General features: G+C 37.6%; 1 protein-coding gene across 3 annotated transcripts in view; it reads right to left on the minus strand.

Annotated features, from left to right (window-relative positions):
* Positions 1-99: 99 nt before the first annotated feature.
* PARG (poly(ADP-ribose) glycohydrolase) overlaps positions 100-21,573 on the minus strand; it is a 76,849-nt gene continuing 55,375 nt past the window's right edge. For all 3 annotated transcript variants that reach the window (XM_068950641.1, XM_068950643.1, XM_009685638.2), the window contains 6 exons: positions 19,462-19,609; positions 13,228-13,306; positions 12,226-12,334; positions 8,372-8,477; positions 4,182-4,310; positions 100-3,313 (listed from right to left, as the gene is read on the minus strand). In XM_068950641.1, the coding sequence (XP_068806742.1) occupies positions 3,150-3,313; positions 4,182-4,310; positions 8,372-8,477; positions 12,226-12,334; positions 13,228-13,306; positions 19,462-19,609 (735 nt within the window). In that variant the 3' untranslated portion in view covers positions 100-3,149. The remainder of the gene's footprint in view (positions 3,314-4,181; positions 4,311-8,371; positions 8,478-12,225; positions 12,335-13,227; positions 13,307-19,461; positions 19,610-21,573) is intronic.

Genomic DNA, 21,573 nt, shown 5'->3' on the forward strand with positions numbered 1-21,573 from the left:
ACTGGGATTATCTTTAGTATTGTGCCGCGTACAATCAAGCTGGAATTTGTCTACCCTGTAAAGTATATTAGGAGAGTAAATAAAAACAGGCAATACTGCCTCAGTCAGAATTTTTTAATTGTATTACTACAAAATCATGTAAACATTAGCATACAGATCCAGAAAAATCAATATAATATAATGGTGCATAAACTGTAGGTTTCAAAGAATGTCAACACTTCAACAGTTTATAAATTAATATATACAGTAATGGGTACTCATCATTAGATAAGAACACCTCATAACTAACACCTCATAACTGAGGAATTTAGGTGCGAGAGCCATAACACACACAGAGGTGCTCTGACACCAAACTTGATTATGAGGCAACATTGCAATCTAAATGACTGCCCATTGTTGTTTCATATTAAGCATTCAATTTAGCTGCTAAAACAAGTATAAAACAATAGTTTTGGTAGAAGTTTATTTGAAATCATATAGCAAACATCCCTAATGTAATAAAAAAAAAAAACACAAAAGAGTACTCCATAAACAAGTTTCTAGAAGAGTGAAACTGAAGTTTACTAGGGTGCACAAAGAGACCATCAGCATCTCCATTTTACACTGTTTCATGTAGAGCACCAAAATAACATCTCTAGCTAAAGAAAACATTTCAGGTAGTTCAGAAATGGAGAGTGGTAGTTGGATGGAAAAGTAAATAAGATGCAGAGCACATATCAGACTGATCCAAAATTCCTGCTTCCACACTGATGCAGCATTCTGGGCAGTTCAGTTCTTTTTCGACTTAGAAAGTGACAGGAATCTAACACTGTTAACTTCCTAACTCTTATTTTCCTTTTAGCCTGTCCATACAACCATATTTCACAGGAAAAAAGTATGGGAAGCATATTCTAAAGAATGATCTCAAATAAGAGACATTCTTCCCCCTGACCCTCAAGTATCAGTGAAATTACAGACCACATATGATCACTAGGATTATCCTGGAAATACTTGACACTGCAAAAATTCCCTTAACTGAATACACTATAATTTGATCTTGAGAGAATCTTTGAGAGAAGTTAAATATATTTTTCCATTTTTAGAGCTGATGTAGAATTTTATGCCACCTTATTTGGTACATTTTTCATACATAAAAATCACTTTCCCCCACAATGAAAATAAATATTGCACTAATAAAGATGTTCTTATTTACAAGAAAGGGGAGGTCATATCTAGCCACCTAAAGCTTTTTGCTATATTTTCTTCCAGTTGTTCAGGAGCAAATTCTGTTTATTTTTTCTATAGGAAATCCTGAGCAGTAAGGTGGGTAAGATTTGGCAATTAGCACCAATTTTCCACTGCTTGTGTTAGTTAATAGGGTACATTTATCATCAGCACTGCATCTAGAAACACTATCATAGTTGAAGTAAATGCCCAAATAAGAGCTTATGATAAACAGTGTTATTCCTATTGTCAGAATCTGAGCTAGTGCTGGAACACGAGGAGCAGGAGAAACAATTTTTGATAACTCTGAGGACACGAGAGCAAAGTAAAGGACCTGAAATCCTGTCCCCTTTTTTTCTTGTTGTTATAATGGATGTGGGTGGAGAAAACTACAGCTAATGGGAATGACAGGAAGAAATTGCTTAAGCTGCTATGTCAACTTCCAAGCAACATGTTTCCAAGCTGCCCACTGTAGCGTTAATGCAATGGTGTAGCACTCTGAAGTATAAATGACCCAAACTCTTCACTGTTGCTTCCACCAGAGCAACTCCAACAGCGAACACGCTATTGTAAACCAGGCTCCCAACAGCTTCCAGCATTTAATTACATTATATTCCAGGCTTGGAGAGATTTTATCAGACGTGAAACCAAAGAATTTCTTGATACCAGAGCCTTAGCTTACTACATTTCCTCTGTCTGGTTTTTGCTTGTATCGTTAAACTGGTTATAACAACAATGACAGACCAGACCAAAGAAATCTAACACAGATGAGACTAAACTTAGCAATTTGGGCTTAAACTGCAGATCAACTACTAGGAGACAAACTTTTCACTGGATTGGCCCTGTACATAGGCCTGGAAAAGTCTTATCACTGATGTACCTGAAGTTTTGTGTAAACTATTACTTTTTCTTTACGTACAACACGAATGCAACATTCATTTGGTATTCACATAGATGGTAATAGCACAGTTAAAAAAAAAAAAAAATCTTTTGAACCTCTCTTCATTGTTGTCTTTCCCACATCTAAAAAGACAGAGGCACAAGCTCCTAACAAGGCTTCATGTTCTAGCTTTTTTTATTTGTAGCCTGAAGACATTCCTTCCACTGATATGTGACTTCCAGTTCCTCACCAAAGTCATGCCATCTGCATCTTATGCTTCTATATGTGAATACTTTAATAAAGGAGGACTGATATGAGAATATAAACACAATTAGCAGACCTGAATTCAAATGATATTGCCAACAACAGTAAACATTGAAAAACTTCAGATACGCTAGTATGCTGAGGACCTTGTTCAATGTTGTAACAGAGAGGTCCAATAAAATGGTTTTAGAAGTTCAATGTGAAAGTGTTTCCCTCTACTTATGCTAACTCTGATCGTATTTCTCCTTTTCCCACCCTCCTATACTTCAGGTTTGCTGTACTCCTTCATGCTAACTTCTGATTTTGTCTAATTTGATGAAGATAACAGTTTCGGACTCTATTACAGCTCCCTCTGAACTTCTCCATTTTTAATCACTATTAATAATTATATTAAAAACTGGATATTTTAAATTAAATGAATGAAAAAGTTGATAAAACACCAAAATATTGTGGCAGTCTTAAGGAAGCAATGAAAATAATACAATTTTCAGGAGGAATGATCATTACAATGCTTCTCTCTACAATCATCCCAGGAGTTACATGGCTCGTTGTACTCCAGCATTAAGATTACATAAGAAACAGGACTTACCAAAGAAATCCTTTCTGTATGCACATGAACAAGGGTTTCATGTATGAAACCCTCAAACAAAAAATCTTCAAAGGTTGATTTTTGTCTGGATGATATACATAACACTACCAATGCAGTCAATATATATTAAGCCAATTCATGTGTTACATCCAGCAATTCAAACAATATACCAGTGGGAGGAGAGGAACAACGTTTTGATTCAACATACTTATTTTAATCCTCAAAGCACAATCCTTTTTCTTCATCATCATCAGTAGAATCTGCATAGGACTCAATGGTGCTATATATGAAAGAGTACAGCTTGACATCTGGTCCTGAAGTAGAACAGCTTCTGCATTCTTCATTGTAATATCTAAGTAATAGCCTATAAATGTCCCCTTAAAAATGAGAAGAAATAATACATTTTTAAAAATGTGAGATTATACCATATGATGAATGCATGACTGCAACTGTAGTCTAGGAATGCGCATTTGCCCTGAGATAGTGGCCAGAAGCATCTTTTTAAAGGAGTAGTGAAAGAGGAGCTAGAGAGTTGTACTTGGGGGACCCTGCTATTTGCAGGTTAGTTCAGAATATAGGCTGGGGCTCCCTCAAATTTCTGCTCAGCTCTCTGCACCATCCGAACATTAGCTTGCACACAGCCCCTTTACAAATGTCTTACCAATGACCTTTAGCGAGTCTCGTGCTTCTAAACCCAGAAATTAAGGACACTATTAACATTTACAATGGGGCAACGGATATACAGCTTTTCTTGTATTGCTACTGGATAACAGTCATGGCTACTAATTCATCATGGAGGGTCAAGCCAAAACCATTGTGAGACAAATCTGTATCAAGAACGTGTAAGCAGATCTTCCTTTTTCTAAAGCATCTCAGATTATACTAAATTCTACTAACTTTGTAAGCCTTCTTTTTACTGCATATATACCACAGATTTTCCAAGTTCTGGGCCATGAATCCCAAGGGTCAACTGAGAAGTGCTCATCTATTCCAAGGATTCAGAAAGTCTTCTAACAGATTAACACTTCTCAGTTGACCCTGAATCAGAACAGCTCCCCACTTTGGAAACAGTTGTAAGACCAGTTTCCTTCGGTTCAGGACTCGATGACAATAGTTCTTACTGGACTGGAAAGTTCTTACTCCAGAGGTCCCTTCCAACCTCAACCATTCTGTGATTTTGTGACAAATTTCCACTTAAAGAAGGATAAATCGCTCTGCTGCATGACAAGATTTCTTTATGCTCACCAACAGTTTGGCCCTTCTCACAGAGAAAAGTGTGCATGCTGTAAATATCTCTCATCAGCTCCACATCTCCAAAGGTAAAATAAACAATATCTCGTCCAGCCTCAGCAGCTGCCAATATCTGTATTAAGGCTGAAAGACAGAAAGAGATTACACAAATGAATACGGGAAAAAATTTGTTGAAGGGAAAAGCACAACGTAACCTTACAGCAAATAATCACAGCACCAATCTGCAGGTGAATACTGTACAGCAATTTAAACAATGGGTGGCTAAGCATTACTTCCACTTTTAAAACAAAGTAAAGAAAATCAGACACTGCAGGTAAGAGTGTTGAAGTTGATTCTGCTGGAGTCCAATGACAATATTAATCACATATTTTAATTAACTTTACTTACTGGGTAGAAAAGGAAAAAATTCATCTGAAATAAAACAGGGAATGTACTGCACTACTACCTGCTAGTGGAAATTAAAGAGAAAGCCATTCATAGCTCAGCTCACAAGAGGAATCTTTCACACTTTTAAACAGAGACCTAATAAAATACTGCAGTCTTTAATCAAAAAAATCTTGTAAACCCATAGCTAAAATTATAAATTACATGATTCACATGTGAAATTAATCTCAATCTGGGAATGATATTTTAATTAAACTACTGAACCAGCTGTGGATTTCGTAAAGCTTCAGTAGTTCAGTTTTTAAAGGGCCTAATTAACTAGCTTGCATAGGGGAACAGAAGCTAATGAATCTTCATAGTCATTCCAAACAAACAACGCAGTTTTGCCTTACACAGGAAGCATTAAGAAAACCCTACTGTTTATTCTAAATTGCTCTAAATCTCATGAAGTAAAGGTCAAACACTTCTGGCAAGAGTCAGGCTTCACCATCTTCTGGGCATTAACAATATACAATACCACTGGTAGCGTCCCCACTACCGATACCAAGAGCAGCGTCACAAGAGCGGGGACTGAACCCCTGCACAGGGGACTGGGAGGGCTGGGGCTCTCTTGCCCCTGCAATTTGGCCACCCCCAGCTGGCCCAGTCTCATCTAACTGCACCTGAAGGAAGGATTGTGTTCACATACCCCCTTCCACCACCCAGCAAGGCCACAACTCCAGCAGGACCCAAACCGCTCTAGGGACGCAGGTCTCCACATACGGGACAACTTCATTGTGCTCTAGTTCCTTTTTCCAGAGGAAAGGAGGTTATGGCCAGCGATGATGGTGCGCCCTCAGCACTCCCCCACTACTGCTGCACAGTACACCAGGCAGCAGGAGCCTGGAGAGATCAGCAGGGCCAAGAGAACACAACGCTACACTGGAATTAACTTCTATTACTTATTGTCTATTCTGTAAATTTAGAATTACAATACTATCATCATAGCACCACATTATCACATACATTTACATTAGGCAAGACAGAAGCTTTTCTTTGCTTCCACCAATTCTACAAGGGTCTTTTTAAAGCCGATAAGTCTTCTCAATGAACTCTTGTTTTCTCAGCTATCTAAGAGTACTGATTCAGACAAACAGTAACTCCTCACAATCCTTAGAAGGTAAGTTTATGTATTTACAAGATGCCTCACTTCAGATTGTATCCTTTACATTTTAAATAATAAAACAGCACTCTTCCAATCTTTGACAATTAAACATACCTTCTGCATCCACAAACTGTTAATTTATTCTCTGGTCTGAAAAACTAGCCAAGATCTTCCAACTTCTCCCAGTTATATAAACATACTTTTTTTCAATATTTAAAGTCCTGTGTTCATACTGAAAACTGGGGGAGATATTTACAATTTAGCTGGAATCTGTCTGTTTAGTTAATGTATCAGGTCTTTCATTTATAAAGCCAGGCTTAGCCGATGTCCTAAAGTCTCTGCTACAGATCCAGGTACTACATTTGAAAAGACAACGTTATATGAAAAAGCACAATTTTAAATATGAAAACTATTCCGTCGTTGTCAATACGCTGTCTAGCAGCAACAGTTTTTTCCCTGGGTAGTGAAACAGAGAAATTTATAACCTCACAGTTTTCTAAAATATCTTCTGAAATGAAGGACTTTGATTCCCTATAAACTGTAAAAGACTCTTCTGCACCGTAAAAGATTTGGCCAGAATGAAGTGAAACCGTTGAGAGAATTTGCTGTTCAAAATAACCCTATACATTTTAGGATAAAAAGGATAAACATCTTTGGCACTTAGGACTGCGTAGAGACTATCTATGTACCAAGAGGAGCTTTCATTTGGTTATTACACATGAAATACCACTCTGACAAACAAAACAAAAACCATGCTTTTTACATTACTGTGCCCTTTTCGTAGCTCAGTTTACTTAAAAATAAAAAATAAAAAAATAAAAAAATAAAAAATAAAAGAATCAAGTCATCTTGTTCCAAGTCAGCACTGGCTCAGAAAAAAAGTGTCACATATTAAATGATCAGTTCCATATTCCACTGCTCATGACTGCCCTTAAATTCTCTTTATTAAGTATCAATTTTTTAGACTCAACTAAGAAAGTAAGTTCAGTTTACAAAAAGACTACCTTTAATGCAAGAGAAGGCTTGAAAGTATGCACATAGATTTAGACAAATATTTTCAGAACAACAGCAGTGCTGTGACTTGCTATTAAATGTCACTTCTGACAAACTTTGGAAAAAAACAAAGTTGATCCAAAACTAGAGGAAAACATAATGAATGAAAGATCAAAATAAGATATAAGCTAAAATAACACTGAATGCTTACAGATCTATAACAGGTACTTTTATCAAGCCTCTACACGTTCTTGTTCTGGACAGAGTTCACATCTCATCTATAAAGCACTACATGAAGATGGCCCATTTCTTTGTCTAAGACTTCTTTTCTATGGGCTACCTCAACAAACAGAATCAGCTCGGGGTGGGGGTGTCTTTGTTAGTATACCTCAGTTTGGAGCTCTGATGGATGGGAGAGAGGAAGTAAAGCGTTCTGTTCTGCAATTCACATCCAAATGTTGAACAAATAATATCTTAGATCAGATGAACAGTATTTTTAGCAGAAACCCATACACTTAAAATAAATATACATTGGATGCTACAATTCAGATCCAAGAACAGGTCTTATGAAAATTAAAACATTTATTCAACCTTCCTAATGTGAGTCATTAATCAAATATTATCAGATTCTGCAATAAATATTGCTCCTGTTATTGATGATCTGAACCTGGCAATCTACTTTAGCTAACGGAAACCAAAAGACAGCTGTCATGAAATCAATCAGCACTGAGAGAAAAATAGATTCTCAATGAATAAAACACATTTGGAAAGAAAACTAAGGAAGTCGACAGTGTGAAAATTATAAGTCTGAGACCATAACCACCTAACACTGTTTTAGAAAAACAAATTTTAAATACTCTCCAAGTGTTTGACAATAACCAAAATGTAAATTTCTACTTAGAATTATATAAATCAGGGTATGGATTTAAGTGTCAGGATCCATCAGTCCTTGACTTGATGGGAAAAGAATCTTAAATGAATGCAGGCATGCGATATCTGCTGCACTATAAATATTCTAATTAAAAAAAGGAAGGACATGGGAAAGCAAGGGCTAGCAGGTGAATCAGGAGAGAAAGCAGCATCTTTGAGTGACTGTGGGTAACCTGGAAACCTCTCTGGCATACAGCAACATACTAAGGAGCAAGACTGAACATTAAGCATTGCCAGGGAATTTTTGAAACCTTGTAAGTTACCAGGTACTTTGTTAAAGCAGCTTTGCAGAGACAAAAATATTTTGGGTTTAGTCTGAAAGACTGGCCCAGAAAGGCCAAATGATTTATATGACTGAGAATTACAATTAACGTGTTCTTTTGTGAAATAACACTGCAGATACATATTTTTGAAGTTTTCAGGGTTACGCTGCAAACCCAGCGATTCACTAGGCCCATGATGCACCCACCTCAAACTTTCAACTGCAAACGGCATATAAAAGCAGCAAGCATTTTATTGTTTAAAGCCACAGGTTACTCAAGGCCTAAAGATCAAAGTTAAACTGCAGACAGAACTGATTAATTAACTATTCCAGTTCTTGGCTAAAATTTATTAATAGTGAACAAAAAGGAAAAACTTACTTCCTTTAACAACAACAACAAAAAGATATGCCCAAGAATCAAAATCTACGTTATTTGATTCATTTGGGCATTAACGCATTGCTACAATTTACCTTTTAATCGGGAGTCCCCTCCAAAGGCACCACATCCCCAGTTCCCTGTGGCTACTGCAGAGAGATGTTGAGGTGGAACATTGGGTCGAGAGAAGCCACAGTAGGCCTGCAGGCACACAAGAGTCAGCAGATGAAGTTGACAGGCAGTCTGGTGCAATGTTTTCAGACAATCAGATGATAACAACAACCAGTACTATCTTCTAGTAAACTAAAATTAAAATAAATTCAATACAGCATGAGGCTTCCTTTAAATTTAACATCAATCACAGTAGCACGTAAGAATTTAAGGCAAGAAGAACTTTTCCATATTTGGATCCAAGCTAAAAAAAAAATAGATAAAAGTGCAAACTCCTAGGGATGTCATCAAAATTACAGAAAAGTTCTAGATTAGCCAGAACAGAGAATATAACTTTAACAGTAGATTATATCACATTTATTACTTTTCAGTTCACTTAATATACATGATGGCTGGACTGCTTTGTCCAGTATGACTGAAACTCCTCAAAACTGAAAACAAAATACAAAGTGGCATCTTAAAATACAGGTCTAATACGATAAATGAGGGAGGGGGAAGTCTGATATGCACTAAGAAGTCTTGCGCAGTGACAAATGTTTCTACATATATGCACAGAAAAGAGATACATCCCTGTGAAGTTTTTCAGATGGCACAAAAATTTATTGAACACATTGTCTGATATGGATTGAAAAATTCATGTCTTTCACCCTTATCTGATCTAAGCAGTAAATTCTGACTTTGTTAGTTATAATTTGGCAGTGTACCCTTGACTCAGCGCTTGCAAAAGGCACATTTACACGAGTGTTTACAAATTACCCGTTCCAGAGCTGTTTATGCTCTCTCTAAAGACAGAACTATTAGCGTGCTTAATGTCCAAAGCACATTTGTACAAAATGAGTCGGCCAAGCAAGCTATTACACCAGGTGTGTGGAAAATAATTCTTCAAACTCCATCCTCCTGGTGAGGGATATGGATTGGTGCTGCAATAGGACGCCATTTTCTTTTCAGTTTGTATTTAATGAGCATGTATTTCTCAACTAACCAGGAAAAAGCACGGAGAATAAAAACCGCCTTGTCAGAAACAGTAAGAAAGTCTTCAAACGCTTGGAAGGGCCCCAGCAACAATGAAGAAAATATCTGAAGGAATTCCTCTCATGTGATTTTTCATAGCAAATAAAGGGTAAAGCTGTCTTTACATAAAGAATTTAAAGCAACTAATCACTCTCTAAAAAAGAAACAATGCACCAACATCTTGAGCAGTTTTCACCTAAGAATACGAAAACATGCAAGCTGTTTTGTGCATTGTTTTAAAGCAGTTGTTTCCATATGGAAAGCAGAAAAGTTAGTGCTTTTGAACAACATGAATGGATATGTTCAAATTGTACATGATTCTAGATATACAGTATGTCATATTATTTAGAAGTGTATGATATTTGCAAGTTTTTTTTCTCTCCACACTGCTGCTCAATATAGTTCTCACAGTTAACACTGTTTAAAACAACCATTCTGCATACCATAATTTTTAGGGAAGCCTTTCTTGTTGAAGATGAAGCTATAGGCTTTTAAATCAGTGGCTATCAAAACAGGTTTCATGACGTTTATGACTGGGATTGCCAGGCCAGCTGTTCCTTAGCATTTGGAAGGTGGAACTTCCAACTAGAAAAAAATTATTGCTAGGGAGAGACGTTATTACCCTATAATCTCAAGGGGCGCGCAAGGATAAAACTATGACATCTTTTACATGTGTATCTGCAAATCTTAACGTTGAAATCAAACACAATGGGCTTTCTTCTCATTCTGAGCAACTGATTTAAGACAATATTCATCTTCTTTTCCAGGCATAGGATAAACCAGAAATTGGGGTCACCCTAACACAGCTGCCATTTGAGAAGCTTGACTGTCATTGAGCATGTAGTTCCTTAAGACAAACAGAGCGTGTAAAGGAGAAATTATATATGCTTACAGGAAAATACAAGTCTGCAAGAAGAATTATTTTATTCAAGTTGTTTCAATTATCTCCTAATGGCTAACAAAATAACAGAGGGTCAAAAGAACTTCTGGAAACAAACAGAGGCTAACCTATGGCTAGTAACACGTGATGCACTTGTATTTTACAGCCCATTTCTGTTTACTGAGCCCTAATTTATTACATTGTAATGGAAATGGAGTTACAACTTATTCCCTCAACTTGCTTTCATCCTCACAGAAAATTCTTAAGGCTAATATTAATTTCAACTCAAACAATTGAAGAAACTTCATTCAAACACATTTGAATTGTTAAAATAACATAGAACTTCCATTAAACTGAATTCTTTGTTTACAACAACAAAAATTTCTTTAACTGAGGCTTAAAGTTTTCTTTGAATTCCAACCAGTTCTCAAACATCATCAGCTAAACTGGCACACTGCATGGAAGATTCATGAATCTACTGTAATCCATTTCAAAAATTTAAATCTAATCAATAATATTGAAAACTGTATGCAGATCATAAATTCAGGAGAGTTGGTAACCTGAATTTTGTAGTAAGGTGTCACTGAAGTTTACATTTATTCACAATGATTTTCAGGGCTAATTTCATTGCCAGCCATAAAGAAACAAGCTGATGAATGTTATTTTAGTCATGAAACTCAAGTTTTAAAGCTAAATTAGTCTTTCATCACCGTACATCTTTTCTAGGGGAAAAGAATTGATTGCCTTTAAGATACATTCCCTTTCTAGCTGGATGGCTAGGAAAATACCTAGGGTGGCATTTATTTAGATACATCCTATTATATTTCCATTGCCTCCTATCAACATACTGCTGAAAGCAGGAGACCTCAACAACTTGTAGTACTGCTCCCTTATTTTTAATCCTCTGGCTAAAGCAGATGCCTGTTGCATCTATAAGAGCAGAAGTGCACTAAACAGACTTAGCTTGTTTTTAACCCAAACATAAGCACAATAACTGTGGAAGCACCCTTGTACTCAATAGTGCAGTAAAAAAAGAGTACTGCCACTGCTGTAACAGGCCACAGACCTTACACTAACTGTGCCTTACACATGCAAAGCCCTAGTTCAGGCCTGTTAGCCACGTTACCAACTTATTATGAGAATCTGCAGTGTGACACAGAGCTTGCTACTGGGTGTCTCTTGTTATGACACACAGTTTAAGCATGGAATAACAGCAAAGGCCTTGAAAACACGGGCACAAGTTGAAAACTAAGGCCCCAGAACTATAAACAGCTCACTGCTGGTAATTACTGGTCACTGGAAAAACAACCATGAGCTGGGAAAAGATTGCTTTTGCTTCAAGAAAAGAAACAACAACTAAGCAAGAAGAAAAAACAAAAACCAAGCCAGCCACAACTGGGAAAGTAACCTCATCTTCATATGACAGTACCCCAAGAGTTAGCAAGAAAGGTGGAACAAAAGCAAGGTGCACCATATATGCCATGTTAAAACATGAGGTAGCCCCTCTCCACCTTAACTGGAAAGGTGAGTACGATCCAGCAGAGCCAGCCATAACTCAGTCCTGTAAAAACACTGGGAGAGGACTTGAATCATACTTTAGAAGCAGGACAGCAGACAGTTAGAAACATGCATTGCCAAACTTTGTGTATATTTTTGAACATTAAAGAAAATACATCTTTGAATAGAGTATCAAAGGGTATGTGCTTCTATTTGAAAAGCTTCTACTTTAACATTAGAGGGCAAAACCCCAAAGAAAATCTTTTATAAAAAACAATTAAGCAAGAACAACCTTAGTTGAAGATAACAACAATACAAAAATATTGAAAAGGTACTATAAACATCAATGAAACAGCCTTAAACTGCTGACTGTAACAAAAAGTTACTGGCCTTGTTGAGCTCTCTTCTAATTTTCTCCGGAACAAACTGATCAAGGAAACGTCTGAAATGAAATGCATCTATAGCAACAATTTCAGTGTAGCGTCGCTGCCACTCATCCCTAAAATTGGAAGGAGGACAAAAGTGGATGACAATGAAATTAGTTGTTTAGTATTGGCCATATAAGCATGATCCAAAAATAAGCAACTCCCTGCAGAGCTTCTCTGCTAGTAGAAGCCAGAAAGGTGAAGCTCATTAACAGTCAATGGAGCATTTTGGTGGGGGGGGGAAGGGGGGGAGAGGGCAGGAGAAGAAGGGAGCAGCAGCAGGAAGAAAGAGACAAAAGGCTTCCAATAAAAGCACAAACACTCTGGCTGGACTTTGAACATCAGAGTAGAAAAGTGAAACAAAATCTAATTAAACTGCACTGTTTATTAACTACAGAGGAACACTGCAAGGTCAGGTGAAAAAAAAAACAAGGCACTTGGGCTCTGTCATCCTCCGATACTTATAAGAGTACACTGCATATGTTTCAAAAGAGCTCATTTCTCCTCAGCTTGTCTTGTTCCCATACCAAATGCATAATTTTGTGCATATGCTATAACACTGCTGAATAATAAAAAAAGAACTCAGGGCTTTCAACGCAGATTCATTATATTAAATCTTAGTTTGCCATGCGAGTGTCACTGGCACTTTTTCACCCAAGGTATCACCGTCGAGCTTCTTGTGCGGCATTATCAACCCACACCTCAGGCAATATGTTAACAGAATTTTAGAATAAAAACACGTAGAAGTTGGTTTAAGAACTGAAATATCGACAGATACCATTATTAGCTTCAAGAAAGCAAGGAAGACCATTGATTAACATGAGATAAAGTTTGTTGGCTCTACTGAAGAGAGCAGGAGCAAACAGTAAAATTCTAGGAAGGCGAGGAAATACTCAAGCTACCAATTTTTCAAAAATTTAAGGCAGTTGTTTATTCCTTCAGCTGAAGTATTTATGTGAAATTTTACCTTGGGGTCTTATCTTCATGGCTTCTTGCCCACCGGTAGGTTTCTGCATAGCCTGTATATTCACTGTACTGCTCAGTACCTGAAACGCAAGTAATGGCCTATATTACATATAAAATATGTAAATATGTTTCCTCTTGCCAAACATTCTTTCACAGGAACCACTGCTTCTCTGAACGAACATGCAGCACTCAGGAGCATCAGTGGAAGCTAGAGATAACTATCTGTAACCAGCACAAACTACTTTTCCATAGGTGATAGCTAGCACCCATCACAGAACATTACAAACACACCTCTCCGTCCAGTATACAACTAGAAGATAACGCTCAGCTTTGCCACTCCAAAGATGGATAGCTTCTCAGTAAGTGGCCTTTCTTCATGGAAGTTTTACCGATTAGTATCACTTTAAAAAACACTGGGTGCCTCCCCTTCGTCAGGATTTTGTTTTTCTGAGATCAAAGTGGAAAAAAAAGAGATTCCTAAAACATACTGAGAAGCAAACTTGAGAAAAGCATCGGGCTGGCTTTATTGGAATGCACTGACAGAGACACTGTAACAAAGGAGGCCTAATACAGCAGGAAGCATATTTCTCTGTTGTATTGATCTGGTAGTAATCTCTAAGCTCTCAAAACTCAAGATAATTCCATATTTTTTGATGGAATGGCATACTTTTAACCTTCAGAATTTGCTCTGAAATACTAGCAAGTAGCAAAGCAAGGATGAGGAAAGAAATTCTTAATGCATCAGGGATAAATAAATTACTTATATACAGTCCAATATCACTATATGACAAGCTATTAATTAGTACAACTCAGATCTAGAAGCGTCTTTGAGGCTACTACCTGTAAACACAATGATAAAATAGTCACTCTACTATTCAAAACATGGCAAAGCTACTACATCACAGTCAAGGCTGAGAAGACAGCTCTAGGAAACACAAAGAGAAGATACAAAAATGATAAAAAGTATATTTGGTGAGCTGTACATTTCCACAGAACAATTTTATTTTTCTAAAGCATAACCCAAAATCCATAAAGCCGAAGAAAAGGCCTATGGTCAGGAGCAATGCAGCGTTCCAATGTGCCAGCGCTACTGCGTTCGATGCCCCGCAACCTCCCCAGGGCAGCCTTACACAAGGGGAGGTAGCACTGTTACACTTCCAAGTCTCATTGCCCCATACCTCTTTCCCTCTTGTCGTCATTTTATTTTGCATTTGTGCAGTGTGATAAAACTACGGTTCCCAATGTGAATTCTCAGATATTACAGCAATTAATGGCACTGAACATACTGAAGAGCCACTGCTCTCAGCTGTGACGGTCACTCCCAAGAGGCCGCTTCTACAAAAGCCTTTGGACCCAACAAATCCATGGTTTAGAAGATACTGGACTGCTCTATGGAAAAGACCAGCAGGGAGAGTGTCTTGGCAAGCGTTAAGGTGTGCAAGAAAGTAAATCATTAAGATCTCCAGTAATTTTAGCTATTAAGCTCTAGTATGCAAGCTACTTTTCAAATGTTTATCCCAAGACCGAAAAGGGGAACATTTTAACTGAGGGAAAGAATCACAAAAAGACTTCTACAAAAGCCACCGTTCACCCCATCTTGCCAAACTTCAGGTCTCAGCTTCAAAACTTGGCAAAGCGCAAATGTTTCAAAGAAATACTTCTAAAGAAACACCACAGCAAAACCACAAGAATTCCTCTAGTTTTGGGCTCCCAGCAGCTGAATTTTTTTGAATTTCAAAAACAGAGGAACGCAGAAAATATCTTGTTTAGAAAATTTCAGCTCATACAGGTACAGTTTGGCACAATTAGCCAGATAAGAACCGTTAAGTAACCCCTTAACCACAGACAGTAGTGCCAACTATGCCTAGAAATATAACAGAAAACTAGGTTTTAGAAAGACCTGTAAGCATTCAAAATAATTGACAGCACAAGAAAGTGTCTGATTACTAAGACAACAGTCACGCATAACTATTGCATAGATGGATGAAACTAAGAATACAAATGTTAAATTTAACCTCAGTCTTCCAATCTGTAAACAGTTAAAAAAAAAAAAAAAGGAAGAAGAAAAAAAGAAAAGAAAAAAAAAAGAAAACCCACACAAATTTAACCTCAGTCTTCCAATGTGTAAACAGTTAAAAAAAAAAAAAAAAAAAAAAAAAGGAAGAAGAAGAAAAAAAGAAAAGAAAAAAAAAAAAGAAAACCCACACTTTTAACCTCAACTGACAAGGAAATGTGAATGCTTGCTTTCAGTGGTCTTCAGCATATAAAACATAAGCTGTTAAAAAAAGCATTTAAAATGATGCACATATTTAAAGACATTTCTCCCTGTTTACCCAAGTTCATTTTAACTGAAAAAACTTCTTACTAGTGTTCCCTCAAGTCATATGCCCTATTATTAACTCGTAATTTATTTATTTCGATTTATCTAGATGATAAATCACACTAGGGACACACAAATTCCCCTCAATGCTATTTTGAGAAGCTGCTATTCAAAATGAATGAGATGGTAAAAAGAAACTAATCCTACCAGAAATACCACACCAAGGCTTCACTTCCTGTAATAAAAGAAAAGTCCCCAAAATTGTGAGGGCAGAACATGCCTATATATTCATACATATCCATGCCCTCACACAAAAGACAACTATGAGCGGCTTAGGTATTCAGAAGTCAGTCTCTTGATCAAATTTCAGGCTATCAGCCTTCAGTAAAATTCTTCTTGACTTAGGTAAAATTTAATTTATTGATATGTTTGGGAAAAGTGTCTGAGCAAATAGTAAGAAAAGAAACAAGGGAAACGTTTGACCTTTCTGACAGTCCTCTCTAGAGAACAGCCTAGAGAAACTTCAGCTTTGAAAAGCTGATTTCCTTTAGGGTCTGGCACATGAAAAGAAAAGACTGAGTTATCAAGATATTGCATCAGAATAGATGAAATGACAGTCAAAGTATCAAGTTTACGTTTTCAAAGGGTCATTGTTTTCATTCATTTTTATGAAAGTGCTGCTTCTGATGAGGAAAGCATCAAGAAATAAACAAGCAAGCAAACTATATATAAAAAACACAATAACAGAAACACAAAGAAATCAAACTCTAAACTCATGTCCCAAAACCCAGAGTTAATGAAAATCAATGGGCTTTCATAAGTGAAAAGTGAAGCTGTGGAAAGACGTCAGACGAGAACGGTCATTCAACTGGCAGTACTTTTGCCTGTGAATCACAGGGATACAAATTGCTATTGCTGGGAGAACGGAAGTAATACAGAATGAATCAGATGCGCACGCATTTCTAGTGAATCTCTTTTTTCTTCCCATAAAACTATGGTAAGGGGGGAAAAATCCAAGTCACAAATACAGCATATGATCGCAGTTCCATCAGAGCTTTAAAAATAAGCTACAAAATACAGAAACCTATCCAAAGACAAAAAGCAAGGATACAAAAATCTCTCAAAAATGCATTTTTAGTAGAACTTGCAGAAGTTACAGAAGCAGAGAAACAGTGAAATTGCCAAACGCTAGCACTCATCCATCTAAAAAGAGCTGCAATGTTTATTAAAAATAAATATACCAGACTCCAGAGTCTTACTTTTCTTTTGCATTTAATCTATACGGCATTATAAGTACCTAGGGATAGGGGAAAAACACACCATACTGTACACTAGTATTTCTTATGAGTTAGAAATGATAACTCTGAAGGAAAGAGCTAAGTATTACCAGTAGCTCCCAATAAAAAGTACATATAAAAACCACAGGGATAGTTTTTTGCTTTTTTGCCCAGAAAGTTTTGTAGTCACCACAGGCCAATATGAATAGATGTTCACTGCCCAGAGGCGAGGGGAAGGTCCTGCTCTCCCTCTCAGTCAGCTCTTCTGACCCTTCTCTTGTGTCGACACTAGTCTTCTGGCTCTCCACACAGCGGCACAATCAACAAACTGATCCAGCTGAAAAACAATTTTTCTCCTAGTGTTGATTTTTAGCCGAACCAATTGCCTAACCTAGCTTACTGCATGGATAATATCCTTGGAAGTCTCTGAAAAAGCATTGCCCAGAGCAGCGAGGATCGACCACTGTTCAGCCTCTACATTTAAAGCAATCATGGGACACAGCTTTACCCGCTCTTAACCCTGCTTGAGTATATATGAGCTCAAAAAACAAATCAAAAACCCACTCCAAAAAACAACCGAATGAAAAATATTGATACTTGTGCACAGCTGTACCAGAGCAAACCTAGCAGAAACACTGTCACTGGCATCTTTGACATCGCTGCTGACGTTTCTGTAGGTAGATGCCTGTGCTGAAGAACTTGCCTGTTTGCATGACCAGTTCCATATTCATTACAGCTGTGATCTTAACCAGATACCACACAATCACAACGAATTGAATTTCTTTCCAATTTCTCAGACTCTTCTGCAAATTTAAGCTACACAGTTATACCCATTAGGCCACCGAGTCAAGCGCATCATAGAAAGAATGTAATTTATCAAGAAGATGGTGACACGCAGTGGAGACTTGGGTAAGAACCAAGATGGAAGGATGCCAGGGATGAAATGAAGATGATGGAATAGCCATTTCCATTAGACGAGGAGAACATTGTATCACAGATATTAATTGCAAAACGCTATAATAAAGTAAAATGGAAAGACTACTACTGCAGTGAAAAAGTCACCTTTATCTTTTCATTGCAAATCATTTTTTGGGGGGGGGGGGAGGAGGCAGGAGAAAGGAAGAAGCCCTTTCAAAACATTAATTTACTGTTTCCCCCAATCAGTTATTACACAGACAGATAGCTGCATTCTACTTTTATCCTCCCCAGAACAGCCTCATCCGAAGGACAATACTTCAACATGTTAATCCTGCTACGGTACCATACCCAAAATACACGGAAGAGATTAGGCCTAGCCAATAATTTTCTGACTCAATTTTTTAAAAATAATCACAAAAACCCATTTGTCAAAAATTTCTCACAGAAAGGGTTAGAAAAAAAATGTCTATCTCTTAGAAAGTTTACTGAGGTTAAGACTGAAAATAAGAGATTCTCTGTCCAATACAACGAATTGCTTCATGACTAGGGTAAGATATGGAAAATCTAGGCTCAAATTTCTACTGTGCATGTGGGAGAGCATGAGCACTCTGGAAGGACTGTTCCAAGGAATCTGTTCCAATACCTCCACTAATTCCTGCCTGTTGAGGCAGCCCAGATAACTAAATATAAGGTTATTTTTCACTATAGCAAGCTGAAGAATATAAAGTATACATAATCTCTTATAATATTTGCCCGGAGGATCTCTCTGGTCAAATATTTCTTTATAGCTATTGTTTACAGTAAATAATATTATATCCATTTTATTTTTCCATCAGGAAGCATTTATCTACACCCCTGTTACTGAGTGTAGAAAAGACACACACAGCGTTATCTGGGCCTCTCCAACCTTTTAATAGTGAAATTAGCTGTTTTGATCCACTGAGATGAAAAATAAAACATTCCAAGTGTTCAGACAGAGGTGAGAACAAAAGGAAAAATACTTTCAGTGAAGCACTGGACAGACAGCACATCTCTATACACAGCCTCACAACATACACTGGAAAAGCATTTAGTTTTTACATTTTGTTTAATTAGCAGTCAAAGCAAATGCATAGCTTACAGGATCAGCATTCTCAGACACGTTTACTGACTTGAAATCCTTTTTAACGGGTACTGATTTTCTCCTTTTCCACTTCCTCCTCTATTTGCTAACTAGAGGCCAGTTGTTCTTCTCGTACGGAGTTTTCAATCACATTGAGCTCATCAAACGTTACAAATATCAGAAAGAAACAGAATTTCCCCTGCTCTCAGCACAACAGAAGCATAAGCTAATAGTTGGTAATTGTAGCTTTTACTTACATCACCCTACAGTATTCTTTAGTTAGAACTAAAAATGCTGAGATCTCACAAACACACACACATATATATGACATAAAAGTTTTATAACATTTATTGTCTGCTTGTTGTCTTTTTTTTTTTTTTAAAACAATCCCAAAACTTTTATTGGAACAGAGGCCCTATGGTGTTAGGAGGTGGGTACTTGTTAGGAGTACCCTTAGGAGAAAGGTACTCACTGTTAAACAAGTACTGATTTTCTTTCATTCTTTTTTAAAGCACTTAAACGTTTTAAACTTCAATTTGAAATAGATAGGTATATATACACACACACACAACATATAAAACCAGAATGATATGTGAAACACCTTCCACAAAGACTAACCTGTGATGATAAGACATTCATTGTGATCCAAGACTTCAGTGATGAGCCTAGATACAATCAGTTCTGGGTTAATTAAAAAGCGAATTTCTTCTTGTACTAGTCCTGCCCCAGTGACACCACCTCCAACAAAACGGTTTGCAAAATCAACCTAACAAAAAATATATTCAGGAAGATTATAAGATAAGCAAACACTGTAACATCCTTTCATTTAATGAGGTAAATAGAGTCCCATACAAGTTTCAAGGCTGTTCTGCTATAGTTTTGCTTAGCTGCTATCACCTGAAAATAAAAGCAGCAGGACAGTGCTTGATTAACAGCATGCCTTTTTCATTCTTCCTTTTCTTCTTCTGAGACAACTTAAAATCAGAAAATAGAGATATAAAGCAAAACACAGTTCTGTATCTCAAATGCTCTGGATCCAAGTTTTTTGTTTGCTTGTTTGTTTTTAATGAACCACATATAGTTAAGATACATTTCAATAAAAATCAAAAATGAAATCAGCAAATTACAGTATTCTCTTCTTGTATTTTACAGACTCTGATCAATTATCCCTCAATAAGCATTCTGCCCCAGCTGTCCACCCTGAAGCATTTTTAGCTCAGCTTGTTCTCTACCTAGACGAGCTTCTTATGAATTCTCCTTGAAACACACTTTCACAAAGCAAGTTATTTTGATCATTAAAGCTTCTGCCCAAAAGAGAGAAGCTCTAGACTATAACTTTTGCAGCAGTAGTACGTATTTTGCAAATTACACTGTAATGTAGATAACCATTTTAAAAACAATTGGTTTATTCTGAAGTGATTGCTGCTTATGCAAATTCACTGCTCTACTGCTGCAGGTCACAAGCTGGTTTAGCAGTCAGGTTCAAGTTAAAGCACCCTGAGAGGCAGCCAGCCACTGATCAGCCAGAGTCCCTGAAGCCTGTCCTGGAAACACTGACAGACTTCAGCAGGTGGAAGATCTGCTGAATTTGATTATGATAAAAGAACAACAACAATAATAAAAAGCTACCCAATGCTTGGGGCCCCAAATGCACTGATAGGCCTTAATTACTCTTGGCAGCTGCATCTGGGGCCTGCCCCCCACACCTTCTGCCCCCGGGCGCAGGAGCTCCCCTACCAATGTCGAATGTACCCAGCTCTGCCCAGCCCTGTCCTCTGCCGATCCCAACCTGCTGACCAGACTCCCAGGCCTGAAACCGAGGAGCTGACATGTCACCTTGCACTTATCTGCAGACCACCTGGCTGCGGCAGACGCGGTACTGTCACCGAGCCTACCCGTTGGTCCTGCGCCACGGCCGGTGACCTGGCCCTGCCTCCGCTGCAGCCACCCTCGGCACCTGGCTCATCTCTCCTGGGGAGCAGCCCCGCTCGTCCTGCTCCCTGCTGCACAGAGAGTCCTTCACCGCACAGATACTTGTTTTGTTTGATAAGACTTGAAGAGTATCACTCCCCAGGGCAATATTTTTATTGAGTGCAACAGAAACGTAAACAGTACCTGAAAGGGCATAACATAAAAGTTCCCTTTCCTCTGAAGTTAAGAGTGGGTCGGATAAGGAGACAGTAGAAGAATGAACACTGCTGAGCAGTTGCTGAGTTTATAATAATTTCAATGTATGATTTGGCTGCTCAAGTTTCATAAGACCATGAGATATTTTAAGGTTTAGGGAAAAGACCAAACAGAACCCCAGTAACCTGCCTTTGTAATGGTCTCGCTTGCTAGATATACCACGCTGGATCAAACAACTGAGCGTTTCATGTTCGGCATTTCCTCCCTGTTCATGAGCAATTTCCACTCATATGCCACTTGGATATCAACCGTGATATTTAAGAAATTAATCATTCTATTATTTGTCCTGCAGCAACACCTACAAAGAGGTCCCCACTACCCCAGCTGCTCTACAAGCACAAAAGCACAACTGATGGTCCCCTCCCTGAAAAACGTAGCTGCATTATTTGTTTTGGCTGTTAATAATAGCAGAAAGAGGAAAGAAAAAGATTACAAGAACAAGTTCACTTTTTTTTTTTGTAACTTACGAAGAGGATGTCTTCGATTATTTACAGATTAACCGTTTTAGTAGCAAATTTTAACTTTCTACTATTCTTTAGCATC

Source organism: Struthio camelus, chromosome 7 (genome assembly GCF_040807025.1).
Source record: "Struthio camelus isolate bStrCam1 chromosome 7, bStrCam1.hap1, whole genome shotgun sequence".
Lineage (NCBI taxonomy): Eukaryota > Metazoa > Chordata > Aves > Struthioniformes > Struthionidae > Struthio > Struthio camelus.